The 20995-nt window shown below is 41.3% G+C and overlaps 1 protein-coding gene across 1 annotated transcript in view; it reads right to left on the bottom strand.

Annotated features, from left to right (window-relative positions):
* Positions 1-232: 232 nt before the first annotated feature.
* The window catches only part of LOC118266742 (mucin-5AC), a 43674-nt gene continuing 22911 nt past the window's right edge, over positions 233-20995 (bottom strand). The window contains exons 2-6 of the mRNA XM_035580264.2: positions 18310-18389; positions 4643-4696; positions 4187-4366; positions 3782-3973; positions 233-3669 (exon numbers count right to left, since the gene is read on the bottom strand). Of these exons, the coding sequence (XP_035436157.2) occupies positions 1316-3669; positions 3782-3973; positions 4187-4366; positions 4643-4696; positions 18310-18389 (2860 nt within the window). The 3' untranslated portion in view covers positions 233-1315. The remainder of the gene's footprint in view (positions 3670-3781; positions 3974-4186; positions 4367-4642; positions 4697-18309; positions 18390-20995) is intronic.

Genomic DNA, 20995 nt, shown 5'->3' with positions numbered 1-20995 from the left:
AACATTTGACTCGCAACATGTTCCAACACAACACAACTTTTTAAGCAACGTTGTCTGTCAACAAAACCACCAGTCATAGGCAGCATGTCGTTTAAGGAACTAATGTCTGTTTTATTGCATTGAATCACAGTTCACTTTTGCTTACCATTCAAGTGAGAAGAGGCACAATGCCATGTTCAATAATTACTATACAATAAGGGCTTACACAAATTGAAATAAATAAAACGAATCATCAGTCTAGGTTTCTTTTATTTGTAAAAAAACAATAATTAATAATTAAATAATACAGTGAGCATGTGCGCTTATTGCCCGGGAAAAGTGACAGTCTTCCGGAGCAAGAAGCCGCACTACAGCGCCGGCGCACGCGCACCCCCGCGCCCCGCCAGGCGGCCCGTCTGCGCCGGCGCTTACAGGAGTCACAATGAACCGACCGTAGCAGACAAAGGGAACCGAACGAACCTAAACCAGACGTCGCCGCCTGAGTGCGACGCGCGACGTCCGGACATTACAATAAATTAATTATCCTTACTCTACGCTTGAGCCTTCCGATAGAATCCCTCGCGGTACTTCGCCACTAAGTGCAATAAATAAAATGTTCGTGCGATCACATATCATAACTCTACGCCTAAACTTTCATAAGGTGGACAATATTCTAAATATCAAATTCGTTTTGTACCAATTTAGTAATGATATAATACGTAGGGTAGGAGCGCCGCGTCGCGTAGGCTGCGCGGGCGCTTCTCTTTGTTCTTACACATATTAAAGGAACTACATCTATGCGCGGAATGCTTACGTTAATGTCTGCCATGTTTGTCATGTTCTCGTAAAATACAGCTAGCAGTAATGGCAACGTGGCGTCGAGGTGCGGCGGCCGGGCGGCGCGCCTGCACTGTCACATCTTGACTAGCTTGGTTGCTTACTTATCGATCACTCTACTCACGATCTCTCACTAAACAAATAAATAACTTATTCGCTAACGCGAGGAGCCACCGACTCGCCTCGCCCTAATTTGACACAACGCGGGCGGCGGCCACGCCGGCCACGCTCGCTCCCTAACGCTAAGGTATTATAAATAATTTGTCCAGCTAATACACATAAATCCGGCCGTCTACTTACATTACAAAATACAAACGGCCGGAGACGGGTCTCCCTTCACCGGCCATCAATTGACGAGGAATATGATCGATTCCGAAAGGGTCGCATACGCCTATAAACCTAATAGTCTCTACGTTAACTTACAGTTTCAAGAACGAAACTTACTCTCTATAAAATGCTAATTAGCTGAGGTTCCATACGGGTTGCGCCGCGCGGCTGCTCACTGCGCCGTGCTCGGAGGAGCGGAGGAGGTGGCCGATGACTCACCAGCGGGACCAGCAGTGGTTGCTGCTTCAGAGCTGCTTGACGGAGCAGCAGTGGTCACGAGGTCGCGAACGGTTACAGTAGTGGATGCCGGAGCATCAGTGCTGCTCGCAGGAGCTGCAGTGGTAACAGTGGGAGAGTCGGTGCTCAGTACCGCTTGTGTGACGTCGCTCGAGATCTTTTCCTTCCTCTCGGTTTCCCCTGACCCAGCAATGGGAGTTTCATTTAAAATACTACTGTCTGTAGAGGTTTCAGTAGTTGTAGACACACCGAGAGACTCTCCAGATGACGCTGGCTTCTCGTTGCTCTTCTTCATGACGACTTTGGTGGGTCGCCGGTGGTTAATAGTGGGTACATAAGATTGCGTGATGATCTCGATGTCCTTCTTGTCTTGTTGCGTCTTGTTCTCCGCGATGTTGACATCATCTGACACGTTATCAATAATGGGCCGTCGTGTGGTGGGCTCCACCTTATCGAAGGGTGGTGGTGAGTCCGTCACACTCTCTGACTCGTCGTCTTCAATCTCGACCACCTTTTGCTTGTTCACAGTGGTTGCAATTTTGCTCTTGTGAGGTACCTCAGTGATAGAGTTTTGATTAAAGTTTTTGTTTTTACTCTTATACCCTGCGTTGACTGGGATGAGTTCCTCAGAATCAGAAATACTCCCTGTAGTTGTCACGTGCTGTGCAGTGTCTGGTTCCTCAGTATTGTCACTAATGGAAGCAACGTCTCGTACTAAGTTGATCAAGTCAGTGAAATCATTAGTTTTCTTGCCATCGGCTGATTCAATAATCGCCGCGCTCTTCTCAGGATTTGCCGATATTTTGATCAACTCGACGGCATCAGTCGCTGTTTCTGAAGAACCAAATGACGTTACAATGAATTCTGTCGTTTCTACATTTTCTAATCCAATATTGTCACTGGAAGCAGATCTGGATACAGTGATCACTTCTGAACTAGTTGATGGTATCTTGGAACTGATGTCTATGGGATCTACGGTAGAAGGAGTCTCTTTGTCGTGAGTAGTATTTTCACTCGGTAGCGCGGGTGGATTTTGGTCGCTAGTTTCGATAGGCAGCGAACTAAGCTCAGTCTGTGACGTCACTTCAGTAGCAACATTAGACTTTGCGAGTGAACTGGTGGTTTGTTCTTGTTCCGTGGTAAATGGTCCTGATTCAATTTCGGTTTCTTTGCGATGGGTAGTGGTATCGAATACAAGTTGGGATAATGCTTCGCCTTCAGTCGATGTTTTCATCGACGTGTCCAGTGTAGATATCTCTGCTTTCTCTGTTGTAACTTCAACTTCCTCAATCTTTTGGGGCACTTGAGTAGTAGTAACGGCCGGTGTTAAACTTTCAATACTGGTTTTAGTATCGGCTATTTCAGAAGTACCTGGTTCTTCATGGACAACCGTTGTCGGCTCATTCAATATTTCTGTTGGAATTGCTGATCTCAAATTAATCGTTGGATTTTCTTTAAAACTAGGAGCTTCTGTACTTTGTGGTACATCTGCTGGCGTAGTCACTGCGTCGGTAGATGTTTTAGGTTTCTCTGTGGTCGTTACTGTTGTTGTGTCTGGAAGATCCTTGGATGTAGTGGTTAGTGGATCTTTTGATTCAGATTCAACAGTAGGAGACATGTTGGCCACGGTAATGTCATGACCAGACACGTGGTCATTGTCGACGACCTGTTCTGGTACTATTTCATCTTCATGGTTTCGTAATACAGCCAAATCGTCAGGAAGTGGAGGGAAAGCAGGATTGTGATCAAAATCTTCTTCTTCAATAATGGGAGCTTTAGTGGTGGCAACAGGCACAGGTTCGGATGTTACGGGTGGAATCCCCATAGTTGCTACAATCGGCACATTTGAAGGATAAATAGCACTGTGCGTAGAATCTTGTGTAGAGAAGCTAATCTTAGATGGAGGTGTGTCTTCATTCTTATTTTCGGTTGCCGTGAATTGTGTCGCATCTGGTGATGTTACAATTACAGGTAACGATGAGTGGATCTCGATGATGCTGGGAGACTCTGTTTTGGAATCGTTTTCCTTAATATTTCTTTCAGATGTAGCCTCTCGTGGAATCAGGGGAGACTTGGAAGACGAATACTCGGCTACTTCAATGCTGGGCGATGGCAAAATCTCTTTTATTTTAACGTCTGTGATAATTGGAATCTCAGAGACTGGAGTGATTTCCTTGATGGTGATCTCTTGCTTAATGTTTTCTTTTGGTGGCGCTGGTTGCGACTCCACGCTCTCAGATGCAGCCGAACTTGCAATTGAAGACGACACGCCGGGTAGACTGGTTACTCCTGAAAAAAATTAAGTACATTTGTTTTACTCAATTCTCATTATAAATCCTATTATTTACATACAAAACTAAAGATTAATTACTGTAACATTTATTTGTATTTATAAACTAACCTCTCAGTGGGCAGTTGTCGTACTCCGGGCAGCAGCGGCCGGGCACGAGGCGCGGCGTGCAGTCGTCGCGCACGAAGCACGCGATGCGCCGGCACACCACCTCCCCCCCCTGGCAGTAGCACACGCGGCACGGGTCTGCAGGGTCCACCAGCTTCTCACCGTTACCGTACACCCGCCCCTCTTGTTCGCATTCTGAAACACAATACACACCCGTCATCAAAACAGAGTCGCTAACAAAATAAGTAGGTAGTGGAAATTGCCAGGACAAATAAATGCACTGGCTCGGGTCACTCGGGTATAAATAATATGCAATGCATTTGCCCATCGCCAAGCTTAGAGATTATCACACACACTACTTTTAAAGAACGAAGGCTTTAATGATGATGTTCATGAATGTATACTGACCGCACTGGTATGTGGGGCAGCAGTGGTCGGGGCGGTGCAGCGCCTTGCAGCCGGGCCGCGGCTCGCAGCGCTGGCGCGCGCACTGCACGTCGCCGCCTGTGCACTTGCAGCTCTCGCACGGGTCCGAACCCGGGAACTCATCGCCTGGCATGTACACCACATCGCCTAGAGCACAGCTTCCTGGAAAGATCAATGGAATTCTGTCAGTATGTGCTTCCACAGCCCATAAATATAGAGCGAGGTGAACATTCGCCAAATTTTTGAACCCATTTAATTAATAGTAAAATTACCTGAGAAAACTATTAAGTACTTTACAGTGACGTAATTAATTTATAAATACCAATTGATTGTTATGTATTTTATCATCTTTCATACTTGAAAATGTTAATCTCAAAAGGTATTAATAACATTGGATGGCTCACGAAATACAACAATATATAGGTAAAACCGACTCACCTTCCTTGAGAGCGACGTCAGCGCTGGTCACGTTCGGCAGCGGGCCCAGGGGACCTGTAACGAGGGAACCCGACTTAATACAATCACTCGAGTACTTCCTGTATAACCATCGCGGAGTATTTTACCTCATCAGGAAAACAGGCCACAGGGGACCTCTTTCCCTCACTCTTAGTACTTATAGTAGCTAGAACTACGGTTTTACTAGAAAATATATTTCCTACACTATGAATATGCCTATATCGATTACTTTGGAAGTTTTTCTTTACAATTTGATTTCTTAGTCGGGTAATAAAATGTAATTCATGTTAATTTAATCTACAAATAAATTACATCAAGTTTAAGAACACGATTTTGTACTACATGACGTTATGTGACACAAGCTCGCGACCACACCACCTACAACTAAGCATTATATGGACGTTTCAGACTCAAATTGAGTGACCAATTAGTGCAACATTGTTCCAGACAATTGACGTTCTAGGAAGCGCAACACACAGACGAGCCGGTAAAGTGGTCCGGCAGCCCGGCGGTGTACTGGCGGTGTACTGGCGGTGTACTGACGGTGTACTGCCGGTGTACTGCCGGTGTACTGCCGGTGTACTGACGGAACGGCGACGGCTCACAAATTCAATTCCGACGGCAATTGTGTTTGATTGAGGTCTGCCGTCTCCGACAATTTGCATCAAGTCCCGTAATCCCGGCCGCCGACTCCGCCGAGCCTCCGAGACACAGACGAATGAATTACATACAAAATTCCGACTTGCCTTAACTTAATTACTATCGATTCCCCCCCGACTTCAAACTGTGAGCTCTTAATGAGTTGAGCTTTGTTGCTGGGCTCAGATGCCTCGTGTTGCGAATATACTTTAGATTAAACAGTGTCGAGAAGTTGTTTCATGTCTTATTTAGAATTGTAGTATTACAAACTGTGAATACTGAAGTCACGAACAACTGTCTCCGAATCTTCACTTCAAATAAAACAAGAGTAAGAAGAAACGCGTCAACTTAGACACAATATTTGATTCTGTTCGCTGTTTTATTATTTCTCCGTCAAAGGAAAATGCTTACAAAAGAAACAAGTTCAAGTGGCACTTGTTATTAAGTAACATTTGAACTTGCGTCCCCTCGAGCCTGTCCGGGAGACCCTCGAGCATGTCTCCGGAGCCGCGAGCGTCAAACCAATGCGCAGTGCGACTAATTGTTCCCCCCTGTACTGTATACTTATTTGTAATGACCACAGGACCTCAGTAACACTCGGCATCAGCTGCGTCATAGAATGTACCACTCACATCGCGACAATCGCGGATGAAAGTAAGCCTGTGCCATCAGACAGCAGTAACATTTACGACCGATGTAAAGTTGCTATAATAGTCCTTGCAGCTGAGTGCTCGCGGTGAGATTGTATGGAATACATTACGCAGAGAGTCAACGAATACGATTATGCACTTATTTCACAAAAGCAATCGTGCGCCGGCACCAGATTGCACAGTTGCATTGCCTTCAGTTCTACTCAATGATTTTACGGCTGTTTACTGCAATATCAAATATCTTTGTCTGGCAATATTACTAAATAATCAACCAAACGTAATTTCATATTTTTTATTAGTTTCTTTAAGTCTTCTAATGTCCAAAACAAATTAGCGTAGTAATTGTACGAACAACGATATTGAACGCGCATTACATTGCATTGTCCACTCAACTCTTTGTGTTATCCACAAATTGTATTTCCCTATTCAGCTACCAGGTATCTCACAAAGCCACCGTGTCATCGTGTCAAACTACTAAAATATAAATATATTGCTACACGTGCCTTTATGACAATCTCATAAGAGCTCCCGTCTCCCATTCACGTAATTGAACAGACCGTGAACAGCTCGCGACAACCCTTTCAGTCGGACTGTGAGTGGGCGCCCTCGCCGGCATTACGGCGCTCTTTGATTTATGTCTCGAACCCGGCAGCATTCAGGCAAACTTTATGGCGCCTTACTCTTGAGAAAAAATCTCTGCGTCAGCATTGTGCGTCGAAACTGGGGGACGAAAGAGTTTCCCAAACAGATTGTGTCCCGTCAACTGCGGCCATTATGTGCCTTGTGTCACTGATGTCGCATTATACATTAAGATGATGGCCACTCGGCTAATGGCTGCTGAATTATGCAGCCGTACATCTGATCTGTGATCATTAATTACTGGAGCTTCACATTCAGCGTGTCACATGGCTTGTGTACAGGAATCCACATTACCTGTCTATGTCGCGAGCAGTACGATCTACAAACATGGATGCTAATTTAATCATCTACCAATCAGCTTGTTAAGAACTCAGTAAAGTAGGCGAGCGGTTGTTAGGTATACAGTTCAGTATCGAAAATGATGATACCAAATTAGGTATTTAGGTTCACTTGTTATAGTCCCAGGTGAGACGTGAGGCAATGAGTTTCACAACCCCGCGGCCACCTCTCGCGTATTTTATTGACGGAATTATTTGTATTATATCATCGAGACACGTAATAAATTGAACTTTCTCAACCAATTCTGACATTTTTACTCTAAATTTTGATTGCAAAATTAGTAAACAAGTTTAAACTTGACTAGTTAAAGTAATGTACTCACAACACACGCGAGTGCAGTGTCCTGCGATATCTTATTAGGTTGTGTATGAATGATGGTGTGTGACGTATGTACTCATTCACAGGCACATATCGCTGGGTGACGTCACCACCTACCACATAAGTTAAGCGGCAATGATGCGATAGTTCATAGCGCCAGACAACAAACCCGAGATATTTTAAGAATATTTTTAGTTCACAATAAACGTCTTATTTCTATAAATCATTTTAGTTAACCGATTAATTAAAAACGTATACAGAAGTAACCTGTACCAAAATAAGTATAATGAATTAACCTAATAATTAAGCAAACTGTAGTTAAAACAGAAGGCAATAAAATAGACGTTTCCCCACAGCGCCTACTTACATAAGTACCGCGTGTCAGAGGGCGCAGTAAAAGTTCCGCGAAGATTCACAAGTTGTGTCCTAGAAGAGGTAAAACTGTCGCTAACAAGTTCAAACTGTGCCGAGCCTGGCGGCTTTACCAAAACATTCAACTTGTGAACTCCTGAAATTCCTCCCACAATAATAAAGGCGCGGATAAGGAGGGGTACTTGATACCGACCTACGATATTAACCCAAATCAAAAATAATGAAACAATTGTGTACATGATAACCAGAAACCTTTTATTTTTTTAACGTTCATTGTATAATTATATTTAATCCCCTAATGAAATATGAAATGATTGGTCCGCAATTTAAATAACAAAGGCCGAGTTAATATTGTGTACACCTTTGTATCTGCCTCTCAGTGGAAAATATGGCAAAACACGCCTTTGAATTAAAATATTGAACTCGAAACAAAGTTAAACAGTAGAATCGATTGGCACGGGGCTCCGACCGAATTGATCAGACGGCTGCCAATATTTGTACAACATTGTGACGTCTGATCTCTGACTGTACATAATGTATACAATGTATATACATGTGTGTACACTATATGTATATACGTACACACGTCACTGGTAATGGCGTTACCATGTAAAGTTTATTGTCAAACAAATAGTACTGAGTTTAACAGTTAGTGCTCGTAATGAATTATTAGTAATTGTTGTTACGTTCAGCTAATTGTTATTGTTATTATATTGTAATGTGTTACTATTGCTTGCACTATTGTTGTTGGTTGCGATGCAATTATAACAAACAATTGAACTGTTTGTAGAAAGTGATGTAATGTTTACTTTAAATTATTTGTTTGTGTGTGATTCTACAAAACAATTTGACAGACAGGTAGTGGCGTGTGTCTGTCACTAGATAACACCCGCATACGTACATATACATTCATTAAGCTTAGTGCATATTGGTTTTTTAAACGATGACCTTTTTCTATTTTGTTATATTAGTAATATTGATTATATATTTATCCTACAGGCCTTTGTTTATTGTCACCTTGTACCAATTGATTTAAATTAAATAAATAATACGGATTAAAGTCGTGGAAGTATTCGAGAAAAGCTCTACTTGTTTAAAGTCATACCAGGACTCATAAATATCGTCGGCGATATTTTAGATATATTAGAAAAAAAAAAATTTTAGTATTACTTACAAAAATAGTTTTACTTATAAGACTACTTTTATAATTAATAGGACCGCTCATTAACGACGTACAGATGTAGGTATATAATGTATTTCGGAAGAAAATAAATAAAGGAAGGTAAAATTTGAATATATAACTTACATCATATATTTATATTGCATTGTCCAAACACCTCACCGAACAATATCCTGCCCCATTTGTGTTTACTTATAGAAACATTTATTTATTATTGAAAACAAACAACTGACTATATGTAGCTATGTTTACTTTATGAATATACCTTATGTATGCGCTAATGATGAGCAGTGAGCACAGCTGTGCGCTGCAGCTGCAGTTTCGTTACAGGAAAATTAAATATATAGGTATTGCTGCCAAGTAAACAGACGAAAATTGTGCCGTCGTGTGCACTGTCGTTTTACATAACATGATATTATATTTTAGGTAAGTATTTATATGTACTCTATAGCATGTCCTACTACCCTTTCGAGAAATAAAATAGTATCGTCACGCTTTTTATTCGTAGGTAGAGGTGCACATTACGGCACGTAATGCCGCTGTACAATGTACACCCACATTTATCATTTTGTGTTATAAGTCCCATGTAATAGGGGGTGAGCCTATTGCCATATACTGAGCATAATTCCAGACTCTGTGCTACTACCGAAAATTAAATTTCACATATTGCCCTTTTAGAAAATTTTGTTTCGGTTATTTTCCAAGTAGAATTAAATATTTACATCAAAACAACCGATTGACAACGAATATATGTCATTTAATAAAATAATTGTAAAATTTCAATAGATGAGAAGAAAATGAATAGCTTCCACTTCCCTTGAACATCTTTCACCAAACCTATAGTAATGTAATATTATATGGTTTTACGCATACAAACATTAACCATGATTTGTAACAGTAACCGTATATAAGTAATTATTAGTAATAACTATTCAAGTTATTATATTACGTTTGGCTAATTATTATATAGTAATTAATGAATACTATTGTGTTGGTTTAAACGCAGTGTGCATTCAGTACGGTATGGGTTATTGTTTCCTGATTGGAGCATCGAATGCGTCCAGCGGTAATCGATTAAATTATATCGATACAACTTTATGACCGTGCAACATTCGTCTGACTAGCTACTAATAGCCTGCCTGTACCTTATGTAAGCAGTTTGGAAACAATTCACAAATTGTACACGTTTTTAAATACAGTATTACTCTTCTATTTACCTACTGTATAAACATCATTTGATGTAAACCTTATTTAATAAAAAAAATATCTCATTACATTCAATATAAAAGTGGTCAATTTCAAGGCACCAATTTTAATTATAGCACCCTGTTTAAACACAAAGATGTTCATATTTTAGTGAAACTGTATTTACTAGGTCCCAACAAAGAGCCCTAAAGTCAAACTTTTATTAACAATTTCTCAAAAGAAGTGTAACTGTAAGATGGTAAGTGTATACTTATAATAGATCATTAAACATAATGTAAACTACACCCGGGACCTTGTCTGGTCAGTCCCAAAAGTGTACTATAAACAAATTAAAACTTTACTACCAAGCGCATAGTTCATTGTGTGAGCACACAAGCTAATGTGCTGCTCGTTGTAATGAAATTAACTGAAGCTTTCAGTAGTTTCAGTGTGCGGAGGTTACAGGCCGACTGGTCGACCTCTGTGGAGGCTGTTGATTGGCAGGAGTCAGTGACTCGCAGCCTGTAGGGCGGCGGCGGGCGGATGTACCGGAACTAGGGCGGACTGTAATGGTTACACGCACCAGATGTCCTAGGTACACCGAGTGGAGACATGAACTTTTGAGTCAGAATAAATGGAGACTGATTCTAACATTTTTCCTCAAAAGAATAAAAATAGACGAGTTTTACAAAAAATATAAAATATGTAACAAGGAACAAAGAGCCTCTAAATTGTTACTATTAAGCCAAAGCCAGCGTTACTTCCTGAAATATATATCACGTATTTCTCACAACTAATATCCGTCGAGGAAGTGTATAGCTCACAATGACAGATGTGTGAGTGTCGCGCGACAATGTGACTGGTGAAGGGCAGGCGGGGACCTGTAAGTAGGGCGGCGATGAGGAGCTCCGAGAGTATTAACCTTACAACCGCCGCCCTACTTCACCCGGGCACTATCTGGCGCAAAGGATGTCCTAATGGATGTCGCCGGGAGGTCAATGTATCGGAACACCGATACATCAAACCACAGTAATTGGTACACAGCCTCTATCCCACTTACTACGAGTAGTTCGAGGGGACATTACACCTCGTAGGCTTTCCGTGCCGTACATACGTAGATATACATGTCTGTGTGTAGCTTACTGTAATGTCAGTCACTCACAAAAAGGATTTCCATCTCGTGACATTAATTTAGGATGAAGCGAGCAAACATGTCCATCAAACGATCCTCACGAGTAGTGCTAGTATACACAAGTACACCCCGAGAGCTGCGGACACAAGGCGCAGTAATACAGCATCCACAGAGCCACGATATTAATTCCGTCCTCCAGCGTGGGCAGTAATAAGCCGGCGCACATCCCGGACGTTCATTACACGGCCCGTACTGCCGGAGCCGCCGGCTTTAATTAAAATATACGCTAGCTCTGCCGGCTCCCGTCCCGGCTGCCGGCTGCCGGCCGCCTCCAGTGGCCCGACTTCTTTGTCATACAAGTTAATTAACCTTCCCGAGTACATTACGGCTCTGTCTTTGAACATGGCGGGTAAATGAGATTGTCGCACGCTCAGATTTCATTCTATCTCGTGAAATGAAATCACTGCTTACATAGACAAATTATACGGGGCAACTACTAGCTTAGGGTTGACATGTTACTGTCGAGCCGGTAACAGCATGGAATAGAGACACAATGAGTATCGGCACGCTCTTTTATAATCACGATCAACTTCAAACTTTATCGCTTTAATTCGCATTAATCTTTACAAAATAATGCCTTGGCAGGTATCAGCACTGGGAGATCTGCTGATCCCGTTAATGAGGCGCGTTAAGATAAGTAATCGTGTCGTCGATCACGCCCCGGTACAGTAGCTCAGAGACTTTGTTTACCGAGGCTCTGGTTCTTGATCCTTGTACACAAGTACTGGCCCACATTGATCCGGTGGCAGAGAAGTATGTACATAGTTCACACACGAGGGCAATAAAGTACAATTAGTGTTCTCAGTACTACAACTATACAGTAATAACAAAGCGTAATTCAAACTTTGAATAATGTGAAGTACCCTTATACTTGCTCCTTGTTAGGTTGCCCACATGAAATACAATATTTGCGTTACTACAGAAACAAACTACTTTCTGCAGCAGACTAGCCAGTCAATCACAAATATTAATAATTTCACTCGCTTCGGTAGATTTAGACATAACGTTTATTAATTTAAAAATACACAATTTTAACTTTTCTTTGTGAAGCAATGTTATGATATTTTTACACTATTCACTATACAACAAATGAAGAAGTTACCCACAGAGGTTTTATCACAATCGATAAATATTCGCGTGTCACAGTCACAACGCTAGGCCGCGTCGCCTGCTTCCAGCTCATAGTTTATAATTTAAACTTTGTCATTTTTCCTCGGAACCACAAACAAGGCCGGTTTATTGCTATTTTATTTAAATTATTCACAAATAACTTTAGGGATTCATAAATAATTCGCTGACTAAGGCTTCGGCAACAGTTAGGGCGGTCGTCTATGCAAATAACTATTTCTGCTCTAGGCTGATATCGAAACTTATTCAAATAAAGATCTTGACATTTTCGGAGACTCCTCATATTTTATTGAAAGTTACTGAATTGTAAATATCTTCCCTCTTGCCTTACTCGTATTTACTCGAGCACTGTTAGTTTCGCGAGGATTGAATGGATTTAACTTGTAATACATAATCAACATTAACAGTCAACATTGTTTGTATAACAAGACCGTTGACTTAAACCTAAAAGTAAGGTGACATAGTAGGACTGTAAGAGATTACATGGCCCCATCCCATCCAGCATGCACAGTACCACCGGCAGCAGCAGGGCGCCGCGCGCCGCACGTGCCGCCGCAGCCGCCGCGCCGGCCGCCGGCCGCGATAACTTTGATTAACACCGTGTTATTAACTCGAGTGCTGCCCATCGATTTATGAGGCATTGTTTCAACGCTCCGTCGTAGCGATACACTCTACAATGTTAACCACATGCTATCGGAACATCGCTTTCTGTGTAACAGTGAATATCTTGATTAAATGTTGTCCAACTACATATTCTATATCCCAATTTCTTCAGCCCTAGCAACTCCGAAAACAGTAAAGTATAATTCCATAACAACCCTATACCACTAAACAATAATAAAGTATTATTGCCCTCCATTGCTGCACCGACCTTCACCGAATTCCCGAAGCTATTCCCAGAGGGTTCGATGTAGAGGGTGGCAATCGATAGTTCATCCCGTCCGCGTCGCCACACTGTCTAGGGACTAGATACGGCGTGTCACGGGCACGATCGATACCGCCCCCGCCCTTGTAACGACTTCTATCAACAACTGTACCAGGACTCGCAGGACCCGCGGGCCAAATTAAAACAAAGGAGCTCTACACTTTACCGCCGCACAATTCTACAGAAACCATTGTTTGAAAGGGACTAGGTCAGTGTACAATACACTTTGTGTACTACTAAATAAAAACGTGTGTAAACAAACGTTACCCACACAGGTCACTATACAATATACATGTACCTCCAACGAGTGCGTTATTGTAATGGTTCAGTGGATGCATAGTGAATGTTTCAGCGCTAGTTGTAACTCTATTAAATTGCAGAAAAAATACAGTTTGCTATCGGGATTCCCAAAATTGTTCAATGTAAAAGTAATAATACATAATCTCCGACCTCGTCGAGGACACCAAATTACTTGACGATTAGTAGAACCATGTCAACTAGTTCAGGGACCCGGCGCGGCCTGCACTGTGCACTGTGTACTCCGCTATACTACGGAATTATATTCCTTTATCGTATATTTTTCAGTTTTATACTCTCGGTGTTTCTAGCGCATGTTTTATCAAACACCATGCCTATCTGACTTGGAAATAACGTATTGAATTCGATCAATTCGATCGACTTCAGGTTTCAACTCGCTATTGATTCGGATGGCGCCGATTTCCGATTCGAAACGCAATTTCATCAGAAAGATTTTGTAAAGAATATTTGGAGTTATATGAGCAAGTTGTTTCTGAGTTGGTGACAGTTACAGTGAGTTTATTCATCTCATACTTACTCCCAGTGAATTATGTTCCTGTTGTATGATTCCTTTCATAAAATATCCGCAGTACCGATTGTTTGCTACGTCACATAATTTTATAGTAGTTTTTGTATCGGCATGATATGATTGAATCATTGGCTGCGGTGGCTAGACGTCAATACTACGACTGAGTAGACGCTGGAGTGACACAATAGGTTTTCCCAACACCAGCTCACTAATTCTTTTCACTTCACACACACATACACAGCCTAATTTAATGAACTTTGGTATATTAGTCACATAGAATACCTAAAGTCAAGAACTTGTATACAATCCCCGATAGTATCTATATATGTATACGAGTCTATAACTCGTATATAAACGATCCCTCCATTCCAAGCCCTCGGATTCGTTTTTCTCACTCTACGTCAACGAGTGATAAACTGCTTTGTCAAACTTCAATTCCCTCGTCAGTGCTCCAGTGAAATATTGTCAAACTTCTAGACTTCACTTCCAGTGTGTGGAAAATAAGGATTTCTGGGTTATATTGGGGTTTTTTGCACTGATATTTATGGTTCATCATAAACCAAGACCAAAAAAATGTCTCTAAACATCTTAGCACTAAACTATAAATATATTTTGTGAAATCTGGCCAATCAGTCATTACCCAAACATTTCATATACATACATGTTAATATTAATACAAGTATTTAGTTTATGAGCCGACACTAGGCACTGCCCTGTCACCTGGGACAGACAGTAAACTCTAGTTATACGACATAACACCTTGCTATAAGTCACGCCTTGTTTGCCCTTCTGGGACAGTTTAGTTGACGAGTGCTCCGGGCCAGCGGAGGCTCAGTATTTATGTCTCGTGTGAAGACCGTCATGTTCAATATTATTAACATTGCCCCACAATTATGTGATATGTTTTATGCCAATACATATTGACGCCCTTGATATTCCTCTTGTAGGAATTGTTTCAAATATTCGATTGACATTGTAGTCTTTATTTGTGAATGATGTGTGTCCAAATATAATTGGCACTGAGTGTCCTCGACAGATGAGCTATGTGTGCTATGCAGTTCCCATGGCTAGAGCCAGTAGAGGTGGACTGTCAGTGGGCCTCGCCAGCGGGGCGGGCGGCAGGGGCCGGCCGGACCGACAGCATTCCGAGCGTGACTCAGCCGGACGCGACCGCGTACCTAACTGTCTTGTAAATTCATTTTAGCCACATTATCCTACATCACCGTCATCAACGAGGAAGTTCTTAGTTTTGGTAGGAAGAGTTGATGAAAACTATGACTCATTGCCTTAAAATTTGTTAATTTTGCAATGTGATGTAATATTTTTCGGATAATTAAGTCACTGATGTTATATCGAGATGAAAAGCTAATAAACTAGTAAAAATCTTCAAAGTAGTTTCAGCAAAAAAAGGCCAAACAAATTAATCGCTTTAAAATAAGGCATATTTTAAAGCGATTAATTTATTTTAATTTGAATAGACAAACAAAATATGAAAATGATTTTGCAACTTTATCTGAGCACTAGCAGTAAGCTACAGTGTGCGGCCGCAAGCTGTAAGTGGTCGCGCATCACTATCGCGCGGAATGTGTTAGACACGACATTACTAATTATGTTGGCAACAAAACAAATGTAACAGTTAGATATAGACTAATCTAGACCTCAACTTAGAACTAAAAAAATGGTTATTAAATACATTTTCGAAACTAACAAAACTGTATCGTAAAGTCCTGTAATATACTAAAGTAACAAAGCTACAAACGCACAACCTGTACGTAAAGAAAGTAGATAAACAGCGCACAAACAACAGACGTCTGCAGTAGTTCGCTATAGCTACGTATAAACCAATTACCGGCACTTGTGTAAATATACTTTACCCAAATGTTACTAGTTTCTGGTAAGTGGAACACATGATACATGGCGCCATTATTAATATACATATATGTATATGTATTTATATACTATATATCAAACCTGGAAGCTATAAACAAGAAGATCTCTTCCAGCACTAATATTTTGCGCAATTTTTGTAATCAAGGAAAAAGTACATCTGTGCATAAACAATTGGTTTATAAGTACTTGTAGGTAGTATGAGTAAGAATAGCTCGGAACAATAAAACGTAATGAAGAAATTGTTTTCGTAAAAGTCTAGTCACTCTAGGATATACAAACGTGTAATGCCTGCACATTGCATCCGCCGGCTGTTGTCTGTTGGCTTTAAATCTATAACGTTGTTATCAGATATTATCTACGAGTTTATTTGTGAGCAAGACAATTAGGATGAATTGTGTTGATAGATAAACATCAAGAATTTGTATCAAATTATGTGTTAATTGGCCCCGCGGAGTTAATCGCGTTCATATTATTCACACACATTTTCAGAATACTCTTGTGATTTAATGAGTCTATAAAAATACGTCGAATGTTCATTCATAACTGTACACGATGCGCAGGCGCCTCACGGCCGACGACATCGACCATACAATACTCGCAGCTATTCATTATAAGAAGCAAATTACATCCTAATCACAACATAATTAGCGGCACTTGGAATTAAGTTTTAATTACATAGAAAGAGGCTCCATTGATTGATTAGAAACATCTTGTTACTATTGTACGCTAAATAACCGCGAGTTTAGTCTTCATAAACATCGTGAAGTTGAACAATATGTATAATACATTATCCAAAACATATGTGAGGCCATCCTTCACTACTGACAAGAAATACCAACGTTACGTTTAATACTGGAGGAAAATCACAAAAAGTGTAATATCAGGCTGAACTAAATTCTCGCATGAAAGAAATAATGTGTAGTTGTGTCGTGGCGGGCTGGCAGGCGGGGCACGTATTTGATTGCCTCTCCGACAGCTGCCGCCGCCAGCATCCCTCCGAGATCTCGCGCTCACTTGACACTGATCACATGAAAACGATACTGACTACATATCAGTTGACAGTGACGAGACAATGATATACCGATACTGAATACTATCGTGGGGGGTTGGACAGGAAATTCGCGATTTATTTGTTACTATAATATTAACTCTTACTTTATACTAAGCTGCAATAGTTGGACAAAAACAATGCAGCGCTATTAAAACACGAGTAAAAGTAATTGTCTCGACAGACAATACAGACACAGCCACTGACACAACAGCACCAATTTAGATACGTCGATAATGATACCTGCGCGCAATATCAATAAAAGTATCTCGAAATGATACTTGAAATATTGAGTGTAGGAACATTAAGATACGGCCGCATTCCGGCACGGGCCGGCGCCCGGCGCCCGGCGACAGGAAAATAAGTCGGTGCACTTTCTCAGGCGCCGGGAAATACCGCGCTCCATCATATTACCTTTATCAAACTCTTTGATCTTACACACTGGGCCAAGTATAGCGCGCCACAGGTTATCGCAACTATATTTTATATCAATGTGTTTTATACAATGGCTGCTCTCGCGCCTTTTTATACGAATTAAATGCGAATACGAAAATACGTGTACGAGTAAAAATGCCCATAAAAATGCTTAGTTGATCTAGTACCTAGTGTTACAGGTATTAAAACAATGAAGACGTCAAAGGCGAGTGACTTGAAAGAATGTTTAATAAGACGCGAGAGCTTTTCATTAAAAGCTATGCTCGTGCAGCGCAGCCTCCGCCGCGGTGGCGGAGTGTGGAGGGGTTCGTGTACATAACGACCGGCTCGAATGTTGCGTGAAGATGTAAAACTATATCCTGATTAGGTTCTAGTCAGACGTGAGAACTGAGTGACGTCACCACGTGTGACCTTCGATACCGACGCATGACTCAGCTAAACTTTTAAAAACGGTACGCCACACCGGCTGGCGACGCCTAATATTTTGTTAAAAGGAAAATAAACAAATCTATATAATTATAGGTATATACCTACACAAATAGTATATTTTATTACATTTAATTTGCGCATCGATATTGTTATTACCAAAACAAGTTGTTGTTTGTGAATTGGACTGGTTTTAACGTACGAGTGCGACGTATTAGTTTGTGGGACCGCCGGGATTATTGACTCATTTATTTCAGACGCGATGCATTCATGTTTTCAAAAAGTCTTGTCCTTCGCAATGTCTTTATTTTGAGGTAGTATCTCATTTTTGGTTTTTGACTTAAAAAAGACTAAATATGTAAAGAACGACTTTATAGGCACATTCCTGCCCAATCTACAAAACATTATATTACAATTTATACATTATAGGTATGTATATGCATTGTGTCCAACTCACCGGCTCGACAGAGAGCAACAATGCTGAGCGATGCCAGCAGCAGGAACGTTTGTCTCGGCGACGCCATGTCGCCTCGCGATCTGCAACAAACAACAAACAAACATCAGCATATGACTAATTGCCACTTCATGTATTACTGATAATGTTTCCAAAGACTCTATCAATTCATCAATAACAGTTTTATCTAAATGTAGAACAGACAAAATGTTTAATCTAAAGAAAAAGCAAGTTCGTGAGACTATCTGAATCCTAAATTTTTCCAGTAAAACACCCACTACGTATGCTGTTGGCATTTATGCCTGCTATCACGTAGTTTACAAGGCAATCAATCGCTAAGTAAGAGCGCTAAACAAAAATGCATATCAGGCGCATCGCAAAAAGCGGCGCCTGCGCAGCGTCGCGGTCGACGACCTAACTCCCGCGCAATCACATCCCCTAGATCAGCCTCCGTAATATTACTCGAGAAAAAAGCCTGTTTGATGATCATTGCACAAGAGCCAATGCCCGGAGCCAGTTTAATAATAATAAAACTGCGCCATTTTGTTTTTGTGTATAGGCACTGTACATAACGAATATTTTAACTACGCTTTTTGTAGCAAGACATGCAGGACGGCTGCAACTTACGATAAAATAACTATTTACATAACTATTGGTTCAAAATAGTCGAGGATAGACAACATAACGAGACGCACTGAATTTGTGGCTCCACTGGCCAATGAATAAAGTAACCAGAAACAGCCAAGTAAACAGAATACGAAGCAGTAATTCACTAGCAAACGATTGGACAATTACATGTGCAAATAATATATTAACGACTGCAATCACTGGCCACTTACTACAAGTAATGGCCGCATTAGCATCAGTAAACGGTCGGAGCACAAATACTTAGAATCAATCAGACCACCGTCTCCCGGCCGGGGCCGAGCGGCTCAATAAATAAAGGACGACACCCACTTATCGCCATCCATCCACCCACTGTCCCATTCTGGGAGACGAATGTCCCCCGATATGAGAACCATGTCACATTAATGCCATCCTCGCACTGGACCGAAACCACGCAGACTCGCGCGGGTTCCGCACTTATTGCACGCGGTGTGTGTAAGGACTCGTTTCAAGAAGAGCTACTGACTCACGTCTTACAAGGAAAATTTTACATATATTCTAAAAGAATGGGCCATAATGATAGAAGGATGCACCTAGTAGTTAATTTAATGAGCACTCATTATTATGATTTTATTTTATTATGTAAAAGTTTTACTTTAATTTATATTTTATTACAGTTAGTGTACCTAGATTGGTATCAGCAATATCTTGTACCGCCGACCGAGTACATGCCGACATTATGAATACCATTAAGAGTAAGTACAGGACAGTAGCACAGTGCCAGTGGAGCAGCGCCCCGAGTGTCGGCTGTCCAGAGTCCGGCGCGGGTGGACGACCTCGCAAGTGATTGATCAATCGCATCGTATCGCTCTCAATAGGATAATGGCTGCCCTGCCGTTACCTCCCGGCGGCGGCAGCCACCGTGCGAACTGCTCCCTGGGAACATTCCGCCGCCACACCGACACTGCCGTAATGTGACACTCCCGATACTACTTTACTCATTGTTTTATACTTAACACACAATCTTTCGCAGCTCCCTAAAATTGTAACTGGAATAACGAATTGAATACGAAGGAAAACTTTAGTACAAAATATATTTCTACGTACGTAGATGAAACGAATCGTTCAACATAAACCACAACTAGGTAGCTTTAGTTAAAGGAAAACACTATTAAAACTTGTGCGATTTCTTTGAAGTACGAGAGAGCTTTATGTTCTATGTGAGGAACTCGAATGTTTTATTTATCGAGAGCCGTGCATGAATATTTTCTCTCATTGGAACTGTTGACACTGAAATTATAATTTGGTAGCAAACATGTACATGTATAGAGAATACTGAACAGCTGTCCGGCTTCTGAGACAATGCTGGTGTAGTAAGTGGCTGCCAGTGCTCAGTGCCCAGGGCACGGTATTGTTGTGGCACGCTGCGCACTCGTACAGCTGAGCAAACGTTGCGGCGCTCCGTGATTTTGTACAGTGAGGCGCACTCGTAATGGTAATTTCAATTACCATTTATAATCAACCATTTATTTAGTAAAATAATACATTACTCGTATTGTACCTACCAACAATATTCTCAAAGATTTCAATACACTTTTGTCTGATGAACAAGTACCTAACATCCTAATAATTACATAAGTAAACTTTCAGGTTTCTCCATTCGTCTCGGAAGTTGGACGACAACAAAAGATTTACATAATATGTTCAGGCGAGCTCGCCACTTGACAGCCAAGTACCTGCGCAGAGCGTGCGGCGGGCACAACGCGACCAGCTCCTTGTTACTTACACCAACACTTGACAGACAATCCTCTGTGCGGCGTTACATGAGTGGCGCGGGCGCACGTCACCAGACACCGGACGCGAAAGTAACAACTTACACACAGACAGTCAGACTACAGTTCCTATGTATATACGAGACTAATCACATTATAGAACCAGAAGTTTGGTTATATACTGTACAATAATATATTGTGGTGGGCATTATCACTTTAGTAGAAAGCCCCAGGCTATCTCCATATTATCTGTATTATGTACGTCTACAATCACTAATGAGGAGGACGATTTCAACAACTTTGTAACGAAA

This window comes from Spodoptera frugiperda, chromosome 23 (assembly GCF_023101765.2).
Source record: "Spodoptera frugiperda isolate SF20-4 chromosome 23, AGI-APGP_CSIRO_Sfru_2.0, whole genome shotgun sequence".
Lineage (NCBI taxonomy): Eukaryota > Metazoa > Arthropoda > Insecta > Lepidoptera > Noctuidae > Spodoptera > Spodoptera frugiperda.
This window is presented reverse-complemented; position numbering and strand designations above follow the sequence as displayed.